Raw genomic sequence first — 19722 nt, 5'->3', positions numbered from 1 at the left:
AAAAAGCATTGGAAGTTATGTTTCAGTGTTTGCAGATGAAACAAAAAAACTCTGTAAAGTAATACAATGTGAGCAATGTATTACTTTGCTGCAGAGGGATTTAGATAGACTTAGGGACTGGGCACTCAAATGGCAGATGAACTTTAATGTTGAAAAATGCAAAATTATGAACTTTGGTGTAAAGAATGCACAAGCAACATATACCGTTAATGGAAGTGAATTAGGGATAACAACACACGATAAGGACTTGGGAATTGTTATAGACAACAAACTATGCAACAATGTGCAATGTCAATCAGCAGTGGGTAAGGCCAGTAGGGTATTGTCATGCATGAAAAAGGGAATTCATTCTCGGGATGAGAATATCATTGTGCCTCTTTATAAATCACTGGTAAGACCACATATTGAATATGCTGTGCAATTTTGGGCACCTGTTCTAAAGAAGGATATTATGTCACTAGAAAAAGTGCAGAGGCGGGCTACAAAATTAATAAAAGGAATGGAACATATCAGCTATGAAGAAAGGTTAACAAATATAAACCTCTCTAGTTTAGAAAAATTTCGCCTGAGAGGGGATATGATAACATTATACAAATATATTCGGGGCCAATACAAACCATTGTGTGGAAATCTATTCACAAACCGGACTTTACATAGGACATCAGGTCATGCGTTTAGACTGGAAGAAAGAAGAATTTGTCTAAGGCAAAGAAAAGGTTTTTTTACTGTAAGAACAATAAGGATGTGGAAGTCTCTGCCTGAAGAAGTGGTTTAATCAGAGTCCATACAGATGTTCAAACAGCAACTAGATGCATACTTGCAAAAACAGAATATTCAAGGATATAAATTTTCAATGTAGGGTAATAGCTTTGTGATCAAAGGATAAATCTGATTGCTATTCTGGGGCCAAGAAGGAATTTCTTTCCTAGTTTGTTGCAAAATTGGAAGTGCTTCAAACTGGGTTTTTTGCCTTCTTTTGGATCAACAGCAAAAAACAAATGTGAGGAAGGCTAAACTTGATGGACGCAAGTCTCTTTTCAGCAATGTAACTATATGTAACTGCTATTATAGGGCTTGCAATCTATGTTAACTTAAAGGTAGGTAAACACCCTAAATCCTAACACATACATCCTCCTAACTATAATTTTCTATAATGCAATAGAACCTCTACCCTACTCCAAAATATAACCTAACTTTACTAACAACTCTAACTGGAACCTCCTACCGTGCAGCGTCACTGTTACCAATGGGTGCAACATATTTAAGTTGAAGTTTCACAAAACTTCAATTTAAATCCAAATGGCAAAATTCAGGTTTAACCCCTTAAGGACACATGACATGTGTGACATGTCATGATTTCCTTTTATTCCAGAAGTTTGGTCCTTAAGGGGTTAAAAAAAAAAAAGCCAAGCTCTGACTACTCCAGAGATGGAGGATATCCCAGATGTTTATCAAATTATGCCATTCTTGTTTCAATTCACTTCAGTTTGGAGTTTAGCAAATACATTTCTTCTGCGGTTTGTTCAATTAACAGTGACGGCAGTGCATTTAAAACCAATGGCAACATTTAGTCTAAAATAGATGATCTACAAAAAACCAAAACCAAAATCGATATTTTAGCCTGATTTTTGTACTTGCTACAGTTTCATGTTTAGTGAATTATAAATATAAAATATTATGTAAAGCTTGCAACCACGATTATATACGGTTTTTCGGATGTTTGTTGCTCTTAACACCGCGCACAATGAAAATGTTTCATTTCCCTCTGCCTGTATGAAGAACGAATTGAAATCGCAGGCACATGGAGCACTAGTTCTTGTTTCCAGAGAGACTGTATTGCTGGCCGGACACAACATGGCGGCCTCCAGGGGATAATTCATGCTGTATGCTGACACCGGTAGCTGGCTCTCTTCTCGGATCGTGTTTCGTCTCCATCGCTGGTGTTTCTGGCTTCCATCATGTTTGCCAAGGTCTTCAAAACCAAATCCAACACAGCCATCAAAGGCTCGGACAGGTACACAGCCGCTATCCCACCCCAATAACAATATTGCTCCCCTGCTTACAGCCAGCCACAGGGGATACTGCCGAGCTATGATCTCATACATGTGCAATATGTAAACACGTTGATTCCTTATCTTTACTATACAACGACATGGCACTTTAGTATATAGTGTAACTATGTCCATAGACTTTACTAGATCTGTTTGAAATAGTGTATCTTTGTATTAAAAAAAATGTGTATGTATACACACAAACTCTCACTCGCTCTCTCCTCTTTTTTTTTTTTTTTTTTTTAACCCCATACATACTTTAAGGTGGGTCAGCAGTCACTGTAAATAGATTGTGGTTCTCCTCCTTATTTGCTGGTGCAATTTCTTTTATTGCAATATTGCCTTATTGTTATCGTGGTGACACTGGCACAATATATGTAAGGACTGATCTGAAACACAGACTGTGAATAATAAAGATGCAGTATATTTACATGTATGTATTGCCCCATCTAAGCATCATCTAAACGGGCAAATCATGTTTTCATAAATGTATGGCATTAATAAATACTACTAATGCATGGTGTGAGTGACACTGGGCATTGAGAGGGATACAATGTCAAGGCAGTACCAGAACACATGGCTTGCCCAGGATAAGTAGGAACTATTCTTTCAGACTGCAGCTCTTCACTATTGTTACCATTAAGTTAGACTTTTTCACAAAACTCATATGCAAGGAAGAGAGAAGGATTCTTGAGCTCATGTTTCTCTCCTGGGATATAACTAAAGTCAGAGTGGCTAAATTAAAGGGACACTCTAAGCACCATAACTGCTACAGTGTTCTGTAGTGGTTATGGTGCCAGGAGTGCACTAGTGCCCTCTTATTGTAAGGAGTAAAACCATTTTTAGAAAGGTTGAGGTATGACTACTGTTTTTAGAGAGTGCCGAAAGTTCTGTTCGCTGAGTCAAGCCCAGTGGGAGTTTATGGCTCTCGCATAATTCTAGAGGAGGTGGGGAGCGGCGCCTGCTGGACCGCAGGTAAGAAGTCAAACTGCTATTAAATGGTTTGACTCCTTACAATTGGGGGTGCCTCAGTAGTTATAGTGCTTGGAGTGTTCCTTTTAAAAGTCCTTAGTTACACCCTCTTGATTGTCAATCAGATAGTTAGGAGGGCTTTCTGCCGCACTCACTTTGAGCACTCTTTCAAAGCAGAATGCAATGCCTTTCATTGTGAGGCTTTCACACCATGTTTCTTTATGAGAAGCATTTGAGTGTTGCACCTGCAGTGTATGTTCCCAGTACTTCTCTATGAGAAGCACTGGATTGGGCCAGACATGAAATATCACATAACAAAGTCAAAATCTGTTGTTTCACTGGAAGCATCTCTAGTGGCTGTCAGGAAGACTGCCACTAGAGGTTTGTTGAGCCTTCCAATTAAAATGTTTCTGTCTACTAAATGGCAATATTTTAGATCGAAGAGCCAAAACAACCTGGCCACTACACCCAGATCATTTATGCTACATTTAGACAGTACAAAGTGCTCACAGAGGCCTCGGTACTGTGTGAGCTCTGAAAACCCTCTGATGTCACTACTACCGTAAACAGAGGGAATATCTCCAAAGTGGGATTAGGGGATGTTTTAGGGATAGGATTAGTGGATGGATTATAGGCAAATGTATACGTGTGGGGTATCATTGCAATCAAGAAAAGTAGCCGAATACAACTATTGAGTATTTGCAGTAATTGGACATGTGTGGTCTGTGAATTACCCCAAATCCCCCCCCCCCCTCCCCCCTACAAAAATAAATATGTTGACCAAGCTTTGTGTTATCTGGTTATATAAAAATTGTCAAAATGCTCTTAGTTAAAAAGCCTTGCAGATCTACAAATATATGTTTTTGTGTAGTGGTTTTGTAATTACTATAAAGTTGTAATCTCTGCATGGCAAATCTTTAACTTTAAAACCATAATTAAGTCCATGCAATATTTGTTTTGCTTTAACACTGGACATACTGACTACTACCGCCGTGGCCACGTCAAATCAATGAATTGGTCATGGTGGTTGGAGTAACCCCTTACACAGGTAAAACTATGGTAGAATGGACACCAAAAAGCATTGGTTACAAACTTGTTGCATCCTTGAGGGATTAAACAGTACAATACATTTTTCCTAGATTGAAATACTTTTAGCAATAACATAACACAACACAATCTTCCTCTGAAAGTACAACCTGGCTTGGTAGATAAATTAAATACATTCTCAGTCATTAGTATAATGAATGTCACTACTACTAGTCTAAACTACTAAACTAGGCAATTTTAGCCACAGAGCTAAGCAGAGTTAAATGTGACCTAGAACCAACTTCAGTATAAGAAGATGACACTGACCCGATCTGTCCATACAGATGCTAAAAGTCATCTTCTGAGATTAATTTGCACAAACCAATGATTTATATGTGAGTTACATGCTGGCTAGAACTCATTTTTCTAGAAGATAGGAGGTTTCCTTTTTTCCATAACTGTGGAAAACACTTACACATAATTATCCCTAAATCAAAAAATGTACATAAAAATGAAAGCCATGATATACACCAAAAGGAAAGTTACAATGTCACCTGTTACTGCTGCCTGAGGCATATGGCTCACTATGCCTACATGTTGAGCCACCCTTGCAACAAACAATGGATGAACTATGAAACACTCTCTCGTTCACTCTGATTGGTCCATTACATATTGCTGCAAACCATATAGATGTTTTGTCGACCTATTGTTTAATATTGACTAATATAATTACAAAACATTTTTAATTAATGGTTGATATTAACGTTTTCTCACACGCTTTACTTAAGCTTCCAAATAATGTTGCTAAACCAAAAGAAGAATGACTAAGTTAGGGCTGTATTATACAATTATACCTCCACCCAATTCTATGGCTTATTGCTGGAGTTCATTGACAAACCTACAGACTTATATCTTCCATACACTGTGGCGACAGAGTATTCTGGATTGGTCATAGTTGTCATAATGATATGGGACGTTTATACAGCATGTGAACTCCCTTCCTGTGCCCAGGGAGATGTTATACATGTTGAGTTGTATGGATTGCTCTGTTAAAGACATTGAAATGTGGCTTGATTCAACACGCCAGAATCATTTTGAAAACATTTACTTAAATGACTCAAACCAGATAAGCAAGTGCTTGTGGATTTGATGTGCCACACACTTTGAATAGTAAAGTGAGAAATGTACTATAAATCAAATTTCATAATTGCTGATAGCAATTGGCTGTTATTATGGAAATGAATCATATAATGTCTTACTCTATCAAAATTCATTTGAAGTGAAATTATATTTCCAAATATTTAATTCAGGGCATGCATCTACACCCGTTAATGTGTAGATGTAATCTTGCTAGTTTAAAGATACAAACAGATATAATTTACTTGGTTAAAAGTTGAAAGGAAACCAATGAATGTTTTTATAATTTTAGTTTAAAATGTACTCCTTATCAGAGGTGTGGATTTTTTTTTTATCTACTTGTCTAAAGAGGCTAAACTGGTAGCCCAACATACTCGTCCATCAGGACAATCTACTTGACCTGGCCATAAATAATATACAATTGGAAAGATTGAAGGCCCTTGCCTAGAGCTGTGGAGATTGACAGGGCTATTTGCTAAACTCATTTTCACAAATTAAATCTGAATGGGAATAATAGAAGCAAAAATAGTTTATCTGGAATTTTTTTGTAACACTGCTATAGTCAGAACAATTATATTTTTGCTTCAATTTTTCCATTTAGATTTATTTAGCAAAAATCCCATGTTTTGTGAATTACAGAGTGTAGACTCTGCCTTTATCATAGTGTGTGTGTGTGTGTTAGCATAGTAAACACTGCCTTTTCAGAGAAAAGGAAGTGCTTACATTGCTACATAGACCTCTTGTGACAGTCACGTCCGTTTTATATTTAGAGTGAGGATGAACAGTAAAACATGAGTAGTAGGAGGCATGTGTATAGTAGGTACATTAGGCATAACATTGTTGTGAATGTAAAATATATGTTTATCGTTTGTGCCTAGCTAAGATTTGCAGTATAAGACCTGAGCAATCTATATTGCAGTTAGGCTGTGAGGTTACACATCATGTCTAGTTAGCAGGCTGGTTGTTTGGGTGTATGCCTACATAGCAGATGCTAAAGAAAGAAGGAAATGTTAGACGATATGCTCAATATTATTACAGTGTCACATGCCAGACTATATACGTGTGTGTAGCCATGCTAGTTGTGCTTATGTGTGTAGGTGTACAGGCAAGTTTCGGTAGCGAGCAGCCAGAGGCTTTACTCACAGCTCAGTCCTAGCCCCGGTCTGCCCATGCCGGCCTGGGGTACAGCGCAGTCAAACTGCATGGCGGCGCCATTGATTGCGGGTAGGTAAGTTGGTGCTTTGTTCGTTTTTTGGGGGTTCTTTTCAGCTTCTCCAGCTGCAGCTGTGCCCTTGTGTGCACTCTCCTGAGTGACCTCCGTGGTGCCGCTGTGGGTCTGAGTGAGAGACCGTGCTGGAACCGCTGGGCGGCTTTGTTGAGCCCTCTTAAGAGCCGTCGTGTTGCAAGGTGGGTGTGGGGTGAGTACTTTGCTCTGCTGCGAGGTTGGTGGACGCTGGCTGAGGCAGGCTTGTGGCGGTCTATCAGCGTGGCAAGCAGTTTGGGTCCTGCCGGGTCTCCGCCGCTGCTTGCCTGTGTCTTGCCACGTGGAGTGGTTAGGTAAGCGTTCACTTGTGGGGTTGCTGTGCAGAGGGAGCTAGACCAGGGGGGGGGGGCGGGGCAACTCAGATGTAGTTTGTCTGTCTGGCTCCAGTAGGCGGGATAGTGGAGCGGCGGCCGTCCACTTCACTCACCGCCAGGAAAAGGTCCCGTTTGATGCTGCGGAGATCTCCCCACCGGGGGACTAAAACTCAATGAGCAAGCCTCTCCCCGGTTCCAGTAGCCCATATTCATCGAGGGTCGCCGTTATAATTGAGGTTGGTGATAAAAATCATGTTTTTTTTAGGCATTATGGGGTCGTTGTTTGCAGGAGCGGAGCTTTCCTGCGACCGCTCTGCTCGGCGACCCGGCCCCGCCCCCTTGTTCTTACTTTTTTGATTGTAGTCTGATATTGTAAAGTCCCTAGCACGGACGAAACGCGTAGGATGCCTGATGGTGACTTTGATTCATTCCATCGACTAATTTTAATCTATATGTAAATCAATACATTTGTTTATTATTCAATCTACTTGCACTACAATTTTATATATCTTTTGAGTATATGATCTCCATCTAACCCATGATGATCTGAAGACATCTAGAAGACTTAACCCTTTGAGGGGAATTACATACAAAGTATTTTTCCTTCATTGAAATTGTGAGTGACCATTTGGGGTTGTACTATTTGGCACTTTATCCACACAGTTATACGCTATGTTGTTTTGCTTTCTGTTAGTTTAGCAGATATTCCACTGTTCGTGTGTGTGTGTGTGTGTGTGTGTATATATATATATATATATATATTCATGGTCCATCAGCCTGTCTGTAGTTTGCCCCCCCTTTCTTCCATGCACAGATTGCCAACCGCCAGGATATGACATCATGCTGTATTCCGTCAACCATAAGCTCAGTGCATCGTGAGGAATGGCTCCTCGCACCTTCTCATGCCTAGCAGCGCACAGCAGTCCAAGCCAGCTATAGATTCCAAATACCTCCATGGCAGCACATATGCTTGCCCACAGCAAGGCTAAAAGAAAAGAAAAACTGCTCGCCCGGCATCCAGAACGTGCATGTCTCATGCGTCAGGCGATAATTCCACATCCCTGCTTACATATAAAATTTGAAGCAATTTCCTATATAACATAAAGGAAAAATATGGCGTTAGGAATACAAACATTTATTCCTAATGTTATAGTATCACTAGTTAGATTCAGGGCTCACCTTTTGTCATTTAAGAAAATTGTGGGAAAAAAAGGTTGTTTTTTTTCCAGCGCCATGACTCACTTAGTGCTGCTGTCCACTCAGGCTCCTGCTATGTCTTCCTGGAGGCACCACTTGCTTTTTTTCCTGTGCAGTCTAGAGAGTTTCTTAAATGTGCATGCACCACGCGCACATCAAATTAAATGCTACTTATAATGAATCCACTGCTTCATAGAAACATAGAATGTGACGGCAGGTAAGAACCATTCGGCCCATCTAGTCTGACCAATTTTCTAAATACTGCTTCCCTATGAGCTGCATTTGCTGACGTTCGACGTCCTCATGAGCATCGACCATCACATAACTTAGTGAAACTCGGTCGTTGCAGCTCAAGCGATTCTAGAGGTTGTGAGGGAAACAGCCTCTAGCGATGTGTTTAGCCCTTCAATCGAAATATCGCTGTCCAGAGTTAAAAGGACAGTGCCACTGCACCTAGATCACTTCATTGAGATGAAGTGGTTTGGATGCCCTTAGCCGCAAGTTAAAGGTCAATGGGAGAATAAACAACAACGTCAATGTCCATTTTTGTGCAGTGAATTACATTGCACAAATACACAAACAACCATGCCAGTTCCATGTGAGAAAAAAAGCAAATGTATAAACACTGGCAGTGTGGAGTTATTAAAGTGCAGTATATGCAATGGGGAGTTGTTCTGGTGCTGATTGTGCCGTTGGGAGATGCAGCATCCACAAGTCATAACAATAACTACAAATAAGGGTAGAAAAGCAACATGGGAAGTATAGTTTACTATCACCTGAACATCATTTAACATTTAAATATAACTGTCTTTGGCCACTGGGTCCTCTTTGATGCTAGTGAGACAGGTGGGGGGATTACCGTTTTATATTTGTTTAAATAACATTGTAACATTTTTATGTGTCATCATTATTGTTCATTATATTGCCAAAAAATTAAAGATTATTTGAACAAATGAAAATACTTTTTAAACAAATGTTCAACTTGACAATAAAATAGAAGGCATGGTTTCTGTATTCTCATATTCTATATAGGAGGAAGCTCCGAGCTGATATTAATTCATCATTTCCTTCACTTACCACTGAAAACCTTGCGGAGCTGATGCCATCAAAAGAAGAATTGAATGTTGTTAAGATCTATACCCACAAAGGAGATGCTGTTACGGTGTATGTCCAGAACCATAACCCCATCATGTTTGAGCTGGATCGAAATCTCTACCCATCAGGTTAGATTTAGGAATCCCCATAAAAGTAATTGTGATTTAAAAAAAAAAAAGTCTGTTAGAAGATCTACACTGGCACATAAGGATTTATAAACCATACAAATTACCAAATTCAATTAACTAATTGCTTATATATATATATATATATATATATATATATATATATATATATATATATTTTTTTTTATATTCTCCTACTAAGCTATTTAGCCTAAACTGTGCAATTGTGTTTTCAATATTCTAAATAAATACCTTAATCTTTATGGTGTCTACGCTGTCTGTTTTCATAGTTTCTTAACATTATAGTTACTTATACAGAAAATGTATACACAGAAGCTTGTAAATTACTGGGAAATATAGGGGGGGGGGGGGAACCTAGATCTAAATGTCCAAATCTATTCCTTTAAATGGACTGACCATTTTACATGTTAAAAGATAAATAGTTCTTGTTTACAAACAGGAATCTTTGCTCAAGCCCTGAATTTCTTGTAGCAGAGGGAGTCATAGGCCGTGACTGATACCTTGTCACCTGTACTTTTCCAACAAACACCTTGTGCAGGGTTTTCTCTTTTAGAATAAATGAGGCTGCTCGCGCACGTGCAGTACCTAAAATAAAGGTTGGGGGCTGTTATCCACCTAGTAAATGAGGTTCTGTAAACAGCTGCACTGGATCTCCATGAACAGGCTAGACATAGCTTTTTTTTTTTTTTAAATATATTTTGTAGAAAAATGTAAATGTCCAAACACAGTGGATCTGGCAACTCTAGTGTGATGCACACTTTAAAATATGGAGGAAATCAATATAAATCTCACAGCTTATGTACCATTATACATACGTTTGTAAAATTATTGTGCTTTAACTTGTGATGCTCCTTGTTGTATGTGTTCTTTTTTGGGGGGTGAGGAGGAAGGGGTCTCTTTTACTTGTGACCATATTATATATGTCCTTTCATTAAAGGGATACAATAGGCACCCAGATCACTGCATCTCATTGAAGTAGTCTGGGTGCCATGTCACTGTCGGTTTAAACCTGCAATGTAGGGTTTAAATGCCTATAGGGGCTATCACTCTGACAGTCACACTGGGGATGGCAGTTGCATTATAAGCACTACATTGGCATGTAGTAATTATGGTGCCTAAAATGCCCAAGTTAAATTATCCTTATGGGGTTAATACGAATTATAAACTATTAGTGTTAAGATTTTCACATATTTCTGATGTTACTATGACCATGGTTGTAACCAGCTTTATGTTTTTTTTTAATCCACGCAGTCTATACTTTATGGCGCTATCCTGATCTACTCCCGGCTTTCACCACCTGGATGCCTGTACTAGAGAAGTTAGCTGGAGGTGCAGGTAAGAAACACTGGATATTTACTGTGTTTAAGGCTACGTTATCCAGAAAGCTATTCTATTGCTTGAGATGCTAAAGAAAGATGCAACACGTTAGCAGATTCTGATTTCAGAATTAAGACAAAACTCTGAACAGATCTTCTTAACTGGCACCAAAATTTTATCTGAGTTGTTCGCTAAAGTGAGAACAAATTTAAGACCAAAGTAGCTGATCTGGAAGCATAGCTGACTTTTCCAGTTTGGCTACTTTATCCTTAAATGTAAAATTTACTGTGAATTCCTGACGATTCTAATGTTAGTGAATAACCCTGTAAGGATCTGGAAAATGTTCTTCTACGTTCCAAGCATTCCTGTAACATGACAATAATATAGTAGATGTTTTTTGTAAAGAAATCTTGCAACCCGGCAGAGTACAATTAGAATTGTTTACACAATAGCTTTAAATAATGTGCTCTCTGTCATAATTACTGTTGCAGGTTGAAAAGATTTTTATAAGGGATTTAAAGCGGAACTGTCACTTCTCTAGAAATTACATGTTACGATTGCCTCCGGTCTAGCAGGAGGTTGGATCGCTTAGATGTCCTGGTTCCCAAAGTTGGAGAGTCGAACGCTGCTTCGAACGGTAGAAACCTGTAAGTGTAGAATATCCCACTAGCTATAGTAAAGCTAGGATTCCCGGTTCCCTACAACACGAGTCGAGGCTGCGAGTTGAGGGTAAAACGAACTGGCTTTAATGGCACACAGGCATCACTATTTATGCAAAACCCCAGGTCCAGGGACCTGATGGGATACAGTGACAATATGAGCAGTTGACCAATAGTAATACAATGTATCATTTGAAATTGTTACCGCCCAGCTTGGAGATAATGAGTCCAACAGTTGGGACAATGTTATTATCTCCAAGTGCCCAAAATCCCACGTTTTATTACAACACATAAAACTGTATAAAATTACATAACATTAATACTTTAACAGACAAATTTCCCATTCCACCGTTCATTATGTAGCCCAGTTCTGAGTGCAGCAGATGGGCGAATAGCGCTCAGAACTCACGAATGATATGGCTAGGTTCCTTGATATAAAGTCCATTTGTGTCTTTTGTCCCGAACACGAGATGGCGGCCATGTTTTTAGGTTGATAGATGAACAGCGAGACATGGACCTAATACCCCTGGAACGAGTAACGGTTGAACAATTACGCGAATCCCGCTCACAGGCTGGTTGTCTTACCGAACGGCGACCGCCATGAAATGGGGTACTTAACTTGCGGTTAACCGCAGCTTCAACGTTCTAATTGGGAACACACGCCAGGATGCGGGTGGGCCTCGTTCCGGAATCTTTCGTGAGTTCAGTTCGGTGAATTATTACACGAACGAGGCCACCCAGAGAGAGTCCATTATGCTTGTGGTTAACCGTAGACCGCAGCTTCTCGGCGGTCAATTAGCGGCACGGTACTTTCAAAGGTGACCGGGATTAAGTGGCGGCACACACCAGGGGCTGGGTGGTCCGTCGTTCGTATACACGAATAAATAATTATAACTGGTCGGGGAATGTATTCGCACAGTCTGAATACCGAACAGGGTATTGGGAAACAAAAGGAAGTACTTCTGCAACAGTTTGTAGGGTTCTTGACAGTTCCTTGTTCCTTCACTCAAGTAAAAGCTATTACTTTGCCTCCACTGCCCTTCCTTATTTCGGGGGATTTGCTACTTGCAGTGAATGTAAATTAGTTATCTTTCAATGTGTCAAGCGTGTATAAGGCACTTTAAGAGTTAACAAATTTACATACTTTGCGCAACCGAGGCCAGTAAACTATGTCAATTAAAAAATGTAAATTCAATTAATTTTAAATAAAAAAACTTTTAACACAACCATCGGATATCTTTTAGTTGGCGATTTTATTGTATAAAAAGAGAGGCAGTCTCAGTTCATCTTTAAAAACTGTGAAAACCACTTAACACAAGCACATCTATTTGTAAGCTGTATTGGATACGGTTCTGCTATGTGAAATAGGCAGATCCACTATTACCCCTTTAAGGAGCAGTGCCACTCTACACTACACAGTTACAATTTAGTACTGATTATTTATTTACTATTGGTAGACCCCTGCAGCCCCGCAGTCAATAGCGAATTAGGACACTCCATGTCAGGTTAGTGTTGTTAAGGACCAGTTTGTTAGAAGCCGTCTTTGGTCCTTAGACACCTAAACATTCATATTCTGAACTTGACTCATAGGGTTATTGGCCGCAGTGGAGTTAGCAGGTTAAGATACTGTTGCTTTTTTTTATTTTTTTTTATTTAATTTTTCGTTTTGGTTTGCAGGTACATGTACGAATGCGAGATATTCTTATACAAAAGGGTAATAAGCGCTCTCTTCTCAAGGGTGAGCAGCAGTTCACCAACAAGGTGTTCCCTCTACCTTGTGATAAATGGACAGATAAAATAGAAAGGTGAACAGCGCTAAAGATCAGAAATTGTACATACGTTTAGTAGAAATACTGGCCAGCGGAGTAACTTAAAAAAAAGGAAAAACAAAGATACAAATAATGGTACAGTATGTATGAACGATATAATTCCACAAGAACGAAGGTGTTCTATTCACACTCACACTTTGAGGAGCTATATCAGCTCGGTGTTAAGAGCTTGGACGGAATAATCCCCGTCTATGGATTTCTTGAGGTTCCAGATCGTTGGTGAGTTTATAGGTGTAAGTATTCGTTATATGAAAAACAAGAGTAAAATACGCCACATGGTATAGTACGTAAATATAAAATATTGTAGTAAGAGTAGATGATCCTACTTACATATACTAGAGCAACGACCTGCTCTAGTTTGGAGAATTTCAGGTGGAATAATCCCCACCTAGGGATATAGTGGACCCAGGTATATCAGCAAAGCATTATTAAATAGGAAGGAGGACAAAAAAAAAATGACTGGATGGTTTAAAAATTATATATACTTTAATACAATAAGTAAAAAGTGAATAATACACTATAAAACCAGTCCTGTATAAAAGTCCAAAAGTCCAAAGAATTTTGGACTTTTATACAGGACTGGTTTTATAGTGTATTATTCACTTTTTACTTATTGTATTAAAGTATATATAATGTTTAAACCATCCAGTCATTTTTTTTTTTGTCCTCCTTCCTATTTAATACTGCTTTGCTGCCATACCTGGGTCCACTATATCCCTAGGTGGGGATTATTCCACCTGAAATTCTCCAAACTAGAGCAGGTCGTTGCTCTAGTATATGTAAGTAGGATCATCTACTCTTACTACAATATTTTATATTTACGTACTATACCATGTGGCGTATTTTACTCTTGTTTTTCATATAACGAATACTTACACCTATAAACTCACCAACGATCTGGAACCTCAAGAAATCCATAGACGGGGATTATTCCGTCCAAGCTCTTAACACCGAGCTGATATAGCTCCTCATAGTGTGAGTGTGAATAGAACACCTTCGTTCTTGTGGAATTATATCGTTCATACATACTGTACCATTATTTGTATCTTTGTTTTTCCTTTTTTTTTTAAGTTACTCCGCTGGCCAGTATTTCTACTAAACGTATGTACAATTTCTGATCTTTAGCGCTGTTCACCTTTCTATTTTATCTGAGATATTCTTATAAACCTGTAAAATAAGTATAAATCCACCTGGAATCCAATGGCGAGTAAAGCTCCCCTAGCTGGTTTTCACACTTCTGTCATCAGAAGTCATCTGTCATCGCTGTTTTCCTCTCGAGGTCCAATAGAGTCCGAGCTGTCTAATTAAAACGCAACACACCCGATCAGCGCGTTATTCCAGCCTTCTCTGTGTGTGTCAATTGGGTGAACTGTGTAAGTGGCCAGCCTCTTAGCAATGTAAAGGATGCTGCTCGCGATCAAGGTGCACCCTTAAATAATGAAAAGGCGCACCGTGTCATTTCTGGTCCCACTTACGTCACTCCAACGACATGTTTCCATACATTTTGTGGTCGCAAGAGTGACGTGGACCAATCAGTTTAAACACTACACTATTTAAAGTTCCCTAGCCCCATTTGCAGTGTCCCATTGTAGTTTCTGTTTGCAGTACCCATCTAGTGCGTTCCTCTAACCTTGTCTGTAATTTTGGTATTGACCTTTACTTGTTTCTGGATTTTGAGTATATTTATAACCCTGACCAGGCTAGTCTATACTTTTTTCTTGATTTTCTGTTATCCATACAGCGGGAAACACTCTTGATCTCGCCTTCACTAACCTCTGTACCGCCTCTAACCTCTCCAATATTCCTTTTCCTCTATCTGACCACCATCTGCTGACTTTTGACATCAGTACACCCAAGACCCAACTGACACCAACCTCAGGACATGAATATCACAGAAAATTCCAATGTCTGGACCTAAAGCTCTTCTCCAAACTCTCCTTTTACCTATCTCAAACCTCACCTGCCCTAGCTCTGTAATCTCCTTGTACAAATCCACCCTCTCCTTTCAACTAGACATCATGGCACCTATTACACTTAACGCAGCAAGCACCCCCAACTACAACCTTGGCACACCAAGCTGGCTATATACCTCCAAAAATGCTCCAGAACTGCTGAACGCTGCTGGAGAAAGTCTCTCTCTCCGCATCTGACTTTCTCCACTATACATTTATGCTGCACTCTTACAGCTTGGCTTTTTCCTCTGCAAAGGTAAATTACTCCAATATCCTCATAACCACACTCTCCTGCGAACCCAAACAACTATTTCACACTTTTAACTCTATTCTTCGCCATGTTGCTCTTATTCCTCCTCCTACCAACTTAACCGCCACAAACTTTGCAACTCACTTCACTGACAAGATCTCTACAATCAGGTAAGAGATCTCTAATCTCTCTCCTTCCCCTTACAATACTTGCCCCAAACTCACTCCCTCTGCTTTTCTATGCTCATTTGCACCCGCTACAGTAGAAGAGGTTTCTCATCTGCTATGGTCCTCCCGCCCCCCACCTGCTCCCTTGATCCTATTCACTCACATCTCATCCGTACTCTGTCTTCTTCTCTTTCTCTACCTCTCACTAAAATTCTCAATCTCTCCCTCTCATCTACAACTGTAACCTCGATTCTAAAAAAAAACAAAAAAAAAACAACCTTGACCCTAACTCCCCGCCCAACTACTGCACTATTTTGCTACTGCCTTTTGCGTCCAAGATCCTTGAAAGACTTGTGTATGTGAGATTGACAGACTTCCTCGAGTCCAATTCTTTGCTCGACCCACTTCAGTCTGGTTTCCGCGCTCAGCACTCTGTGGAAACTGCTCTGACCACAGTATCAAACGATCTACTCACTGCAAAATCTCATGGTCACTACTCTATCCTAATTCACCTTGACCTTTCCGCTGCTTTTGATACTGTTGATCATCAACAGCTTTTTCTCATCCTCCATAATCTCGGTCTACGAGATATTGCTCTCTCCTGGTGCTCCTCCAACCTCACCCAGTGCTCTTTTAGTGTCTCTTTCTCTGGCTCTGCCTCTTCCTCCCAAGTTCTCTCTGTTGGTGTCCCCCAATGTTCAGTCCTTGGTCCCCTACTGTTCACAATCTATGCTGCCTCCCTTGGTAAACTCATCAGCTCCTTTGGCTTCCAATATCACTTCTATACAGATGACGCAAATCTATCTCCCCTCCCCTGATCTCTCCCAACCCCTCTTGACTATTGTCTCTGACTGTCTCTCTGCTATTACTAACTGGATGGCTGCCCACTTCCTTAAACTCAACTTGTCCAAAACAGAACTTCTGGTCTTTCCTCCCTCAAGTGTTGCTACTCCTGTGTCTGTCTCCCTCCACGTTAATGGTGCTACCATCCGCTCCACCACGCAGACTCACTGCCTAGGTGTTCTCTTTGACTCCGACCTATCCTTCACACTTCATGTCCAGCGGATCAACAAATCCTGCCGCTTCCATTTCAAAAACATTGCGCGCATCCGCCCCTACTTAATGCCAGATGCTGCTAAAGGGCTGGTGCATGCCACTGTCTTCTCTCGTCTTGACTACTGCAATCCCCTTCTTAGTAAGCTTACGTGTTTCCAACTTGCCCCATTGCAGTCTAAAATGAATGTGGCGGCGAGGCTCATCTTCCTGTCCGCACGCACCTCCCACGCCTCGCCCCTCTGTCAGTCCCTGCATTGGCTTCCCGTAAGATATAGGGCTCAATATAAAATTCTTGTTCTTTCTTTCAAATCTCTACATAATGCTTCTCCCACTTATGTATCCTATCTAATACACAAGTATGCCCCGTCAAGGCCCCTACGCTCTGCCGAAGACCTGCGTCTATCCTCTGTTCGTACTCCCACCTCTGATGCTTGCCTTCTAGACTTCTCTAGGGTTGCACTGTTCCTGTGGATCTCCCTTCCCTTATCTGTTAAACTCTCACCCAGTCTCTACTTGTTAGGCTGCAAAATTTTACAGGGTCTGTAACCCTTTACGCTGCCATGGAGTAACCCATTCTGCTTTCCCTTGTCTCTATATATGTTCACTGCAATGAACAATCAATGCTCACGCCTGTCAGATAAAGTTCAAGAAAGAAGAAGCCTTTTTTTAATGCTGGTACATCGTATATATGAAAAACTGTTTTCTTAGTAATGTGTACAACAAAAAGCAAGATCAACCAATCATAGCATTTTCAGTGCAAACAGTATTCCTATTACGTATTGCTGTAAGTCTACTGCGCATGTCTAGCACATCTTATCTAAATTATTCAAGGTTACTGCTTGAGAAAGAAAAGGGAGTCAACTGCTAGAGATTGCAGTCAGGGGAGAAAAATATTGCTTTTAACCCCTGCAGACGTGGAAAGACTTAAAGGGACACTATAGTCACCTGAATAACTTCAGCTTAATGAGGTTGTTCAGGTGAGAACTATAGCTCCCTGCAGCCTTTCTCATGTAAACACTGTATTTTCTGAGAAAATACAGTGTTTACATTGAAAGCTAGGAACACCTCCAGTTGCAGTCACTCAGAGTGAACCAGAGGGACTTCGGCGTTGATGGATGCATAATATGCCTCCATCCACTCAGATCTGCTGTCAGCATAGCACAGGGCAGCACTGTGCACAGCATCCTGTGATTCAGTATCTCCTCCCTCTGCATGCAGACACTAAACTTTCCTAATAGCGATTCATTGATTCAATTCATCTCTATGAGGAGATGCTGATTGGCCAGGGCTGTGTTTGAATTGTGCTGGCTCTGCCCCTGATCTGCCTCTTTGTCAGTCTCAGCCAATCCTATGGGGAAGCACTGTGATTGGATCAGGCTACCACATGTCAGCAGACTGCTTGTTTGTTCTAACAGCATGCAAATTTACCGCTTCAGGCTTGAATACAGTAAGATTTTTACTATATTTATGGAGGCATGAGGGGCCCAAGGGGGCTAGATGGTGGTGTTAAAGGGACTCTATAGTCACCTGAACACCTTTAGCTTAATGCAGCAGTTTTGGTGTAGAGAACATGCCCCTGCAGCCTCACTGCTCAATCCTCTGCCATTTAGGAGTTAAATCCCTTTGTTTATGAACCCTAGTCACACCTCCCTGCATGTGACTTGCACAGCCTTCCATAAACACTTCCTGTAAAGAGAGCCCTATTAAGGCTTTCTTTATTGCAAGTTCTGTTTAACCCCTTAAGGACACATGACATGTGTGGCATGTCATAATTCCTTTTTATTCCAGAAGTTTGGTCCTTAAGGGGTTAATTAAGATTTTCTTATCCCCTGCTATGTTAATAGCTTGCTAGACCCTGCAAGAGCCTCCTGTATGTGATTACAGTTTAATTTAGAGATTGAGATACAATTATTTAAGGTAAATTACATCTGTTTGAAAGTGAAACCAGTTTTTTTTTTCATGCAGGCTCTGTCAATCATAGCCAGGGGAGGTGTGGCTAGGGCTGCATAAACGGAAACAAAGTGATTTAACTCCTAAATGACAGTAAATTGAGCAGTGAAATTGCAGGGAATGATCCATACAATAAAACTGCTTTATTTAGCTAAAGTAATTTAGGTGACTATAGTGTTCCTTTAAGTGTCACCTTGGCTGTCAAAACTTTTAGAAAGTGGGATCAGTCATCGTGTCAGTCAGGCCCCTCTCCCCAAAATGCTTTTGAATTTAAAAAAAATGGCTAGGGTGCTGCCTTCATAATGGTGAAATAGTTTTCTCAGTTTGCTGTTAATGCAAGTAGTTGTTTTTGTTTTTGTTTTGTATTGTGCATTTCGGTACCTTCAGTACTGTTGGGTGAAATTAGGGACATTTATCAATGTGTTGTGATCTTAAAAAAAAAGTGACAAAGTTGTGAAAGTGGAGTAATTAGCTTTCCATAGTTGCCAGTTGCCAGTTGCCAGTTTTAGAACTTTGCACAGATTTTCAGATCATTGTATTTTGACACATCTCTCCATTTTATCAAACCTAAAAATGCAACAGCATTTATGTTTAATTAGCTTGTAAATCACCCCCATCAATGCCTAACCCATCCTCACTGCCCTTCAACTAAAACCCACCAAGGCTCTTCTTTAAGCTCTTGGTAGTCTAGTCCAATGTTGTGCTAATGAGTGGGGTAAGAGGTAAATGTAGCTAAAGGGATGGGGAATAGGACGGTAGTGGGAGGCGTTATAGAGGTGAATATAAAATCTCTGTGATCAAATTATTTGAGCTTATTGTAAAGGCATGCTAACTGAAAGTCAAATGCACATTTTTTATTTAACTTCGTTAGCATGGTGCATAAAACCAATGTTAATTAACCTGTTTCTGCCTAAAAAATAAACTGTATGTTTTGAAAATGACATACAAAGGGCATATGTTCCGTCCATGCATTATAAATAAAGTTACTTCCTGTCATGTGATGCTTGTCTTTTGCAGATCTGATGTTACCTGGAGTTGTGGTGCCCTCTAGTGGTCTACCTGAAGTAAAACGGGGAACTCTTTGTGCTGTCACAGTGTTTGGAAACAGGTAGATTCCTCCACAGCAAAACCTTCATTACCTCATTAATAAAATTCATATTTAACACTTTAACCGCTGATAGTCTCTCTCATCAGCTATCACTCTAAGCGGATTTCCTTGCTCTCTAAAAGAGAGCATTTTAATGTGTTTGAAGTAGCACTGCCCATCTTATGACAAAAAAAGAACTCTATAGACAGAATATATTATAAAGATGTCTCACTGAGCTAAACAAACCGGAAAT

The 19722-nt window shown here is 40.1% G+C and overlaps 1 protein-coding gene across 1 annotated transcript in view; it reads left to right on the top strand.

The window, feature by feature from the left end:
• The first annotated feature begins 1832 nt into the window (after positions 1–1832).
• The window catches only part of EIF2D (eukaryotic translation initiation factor 2D), a 34114-nt gene continuing 16224 nt past the window's right edge, over positions 1833–19722 (top strand). The window contains exons 1-4 of the mRNA XM_063451069.1: positions 1833–2014; positions 8994–9184; positions 10454–10537; positions 19400–19490. Coding sequence (XP_063307139.1) covers positions 1959–2014; positions 8994–9184; positions 10454–10537; positions 19400–19490 — 422 coding nt within the window. The 5' untranslated portion in view covers positions 1833–1958. The remainder of the gene's footprint in view (positions 2015–8993; positions 9185–10453; positions 10538–19399; positions 19491–19722) is intronic.

Source organism: Pelobates fuscus, chromosome 1 (genome assembly GCF_036172605.1).
Source record: "Pelobates fuscus isolate aPelFus1 chromosome 1, aPelFus1.pri, whole genome shotgun sequence".
NCBI classification, from domain to species: domain Eukaryota; kingdom Metazoa; phylum Chordata; class Amphibia; order Anura; family Pelobatidae; genus Pelobates; species Pelobates fuscus.
Note: the sequence above shows the minus strand (reverse complement) of the source record. Positions and strands in the feature narration are given on the sequence as shown.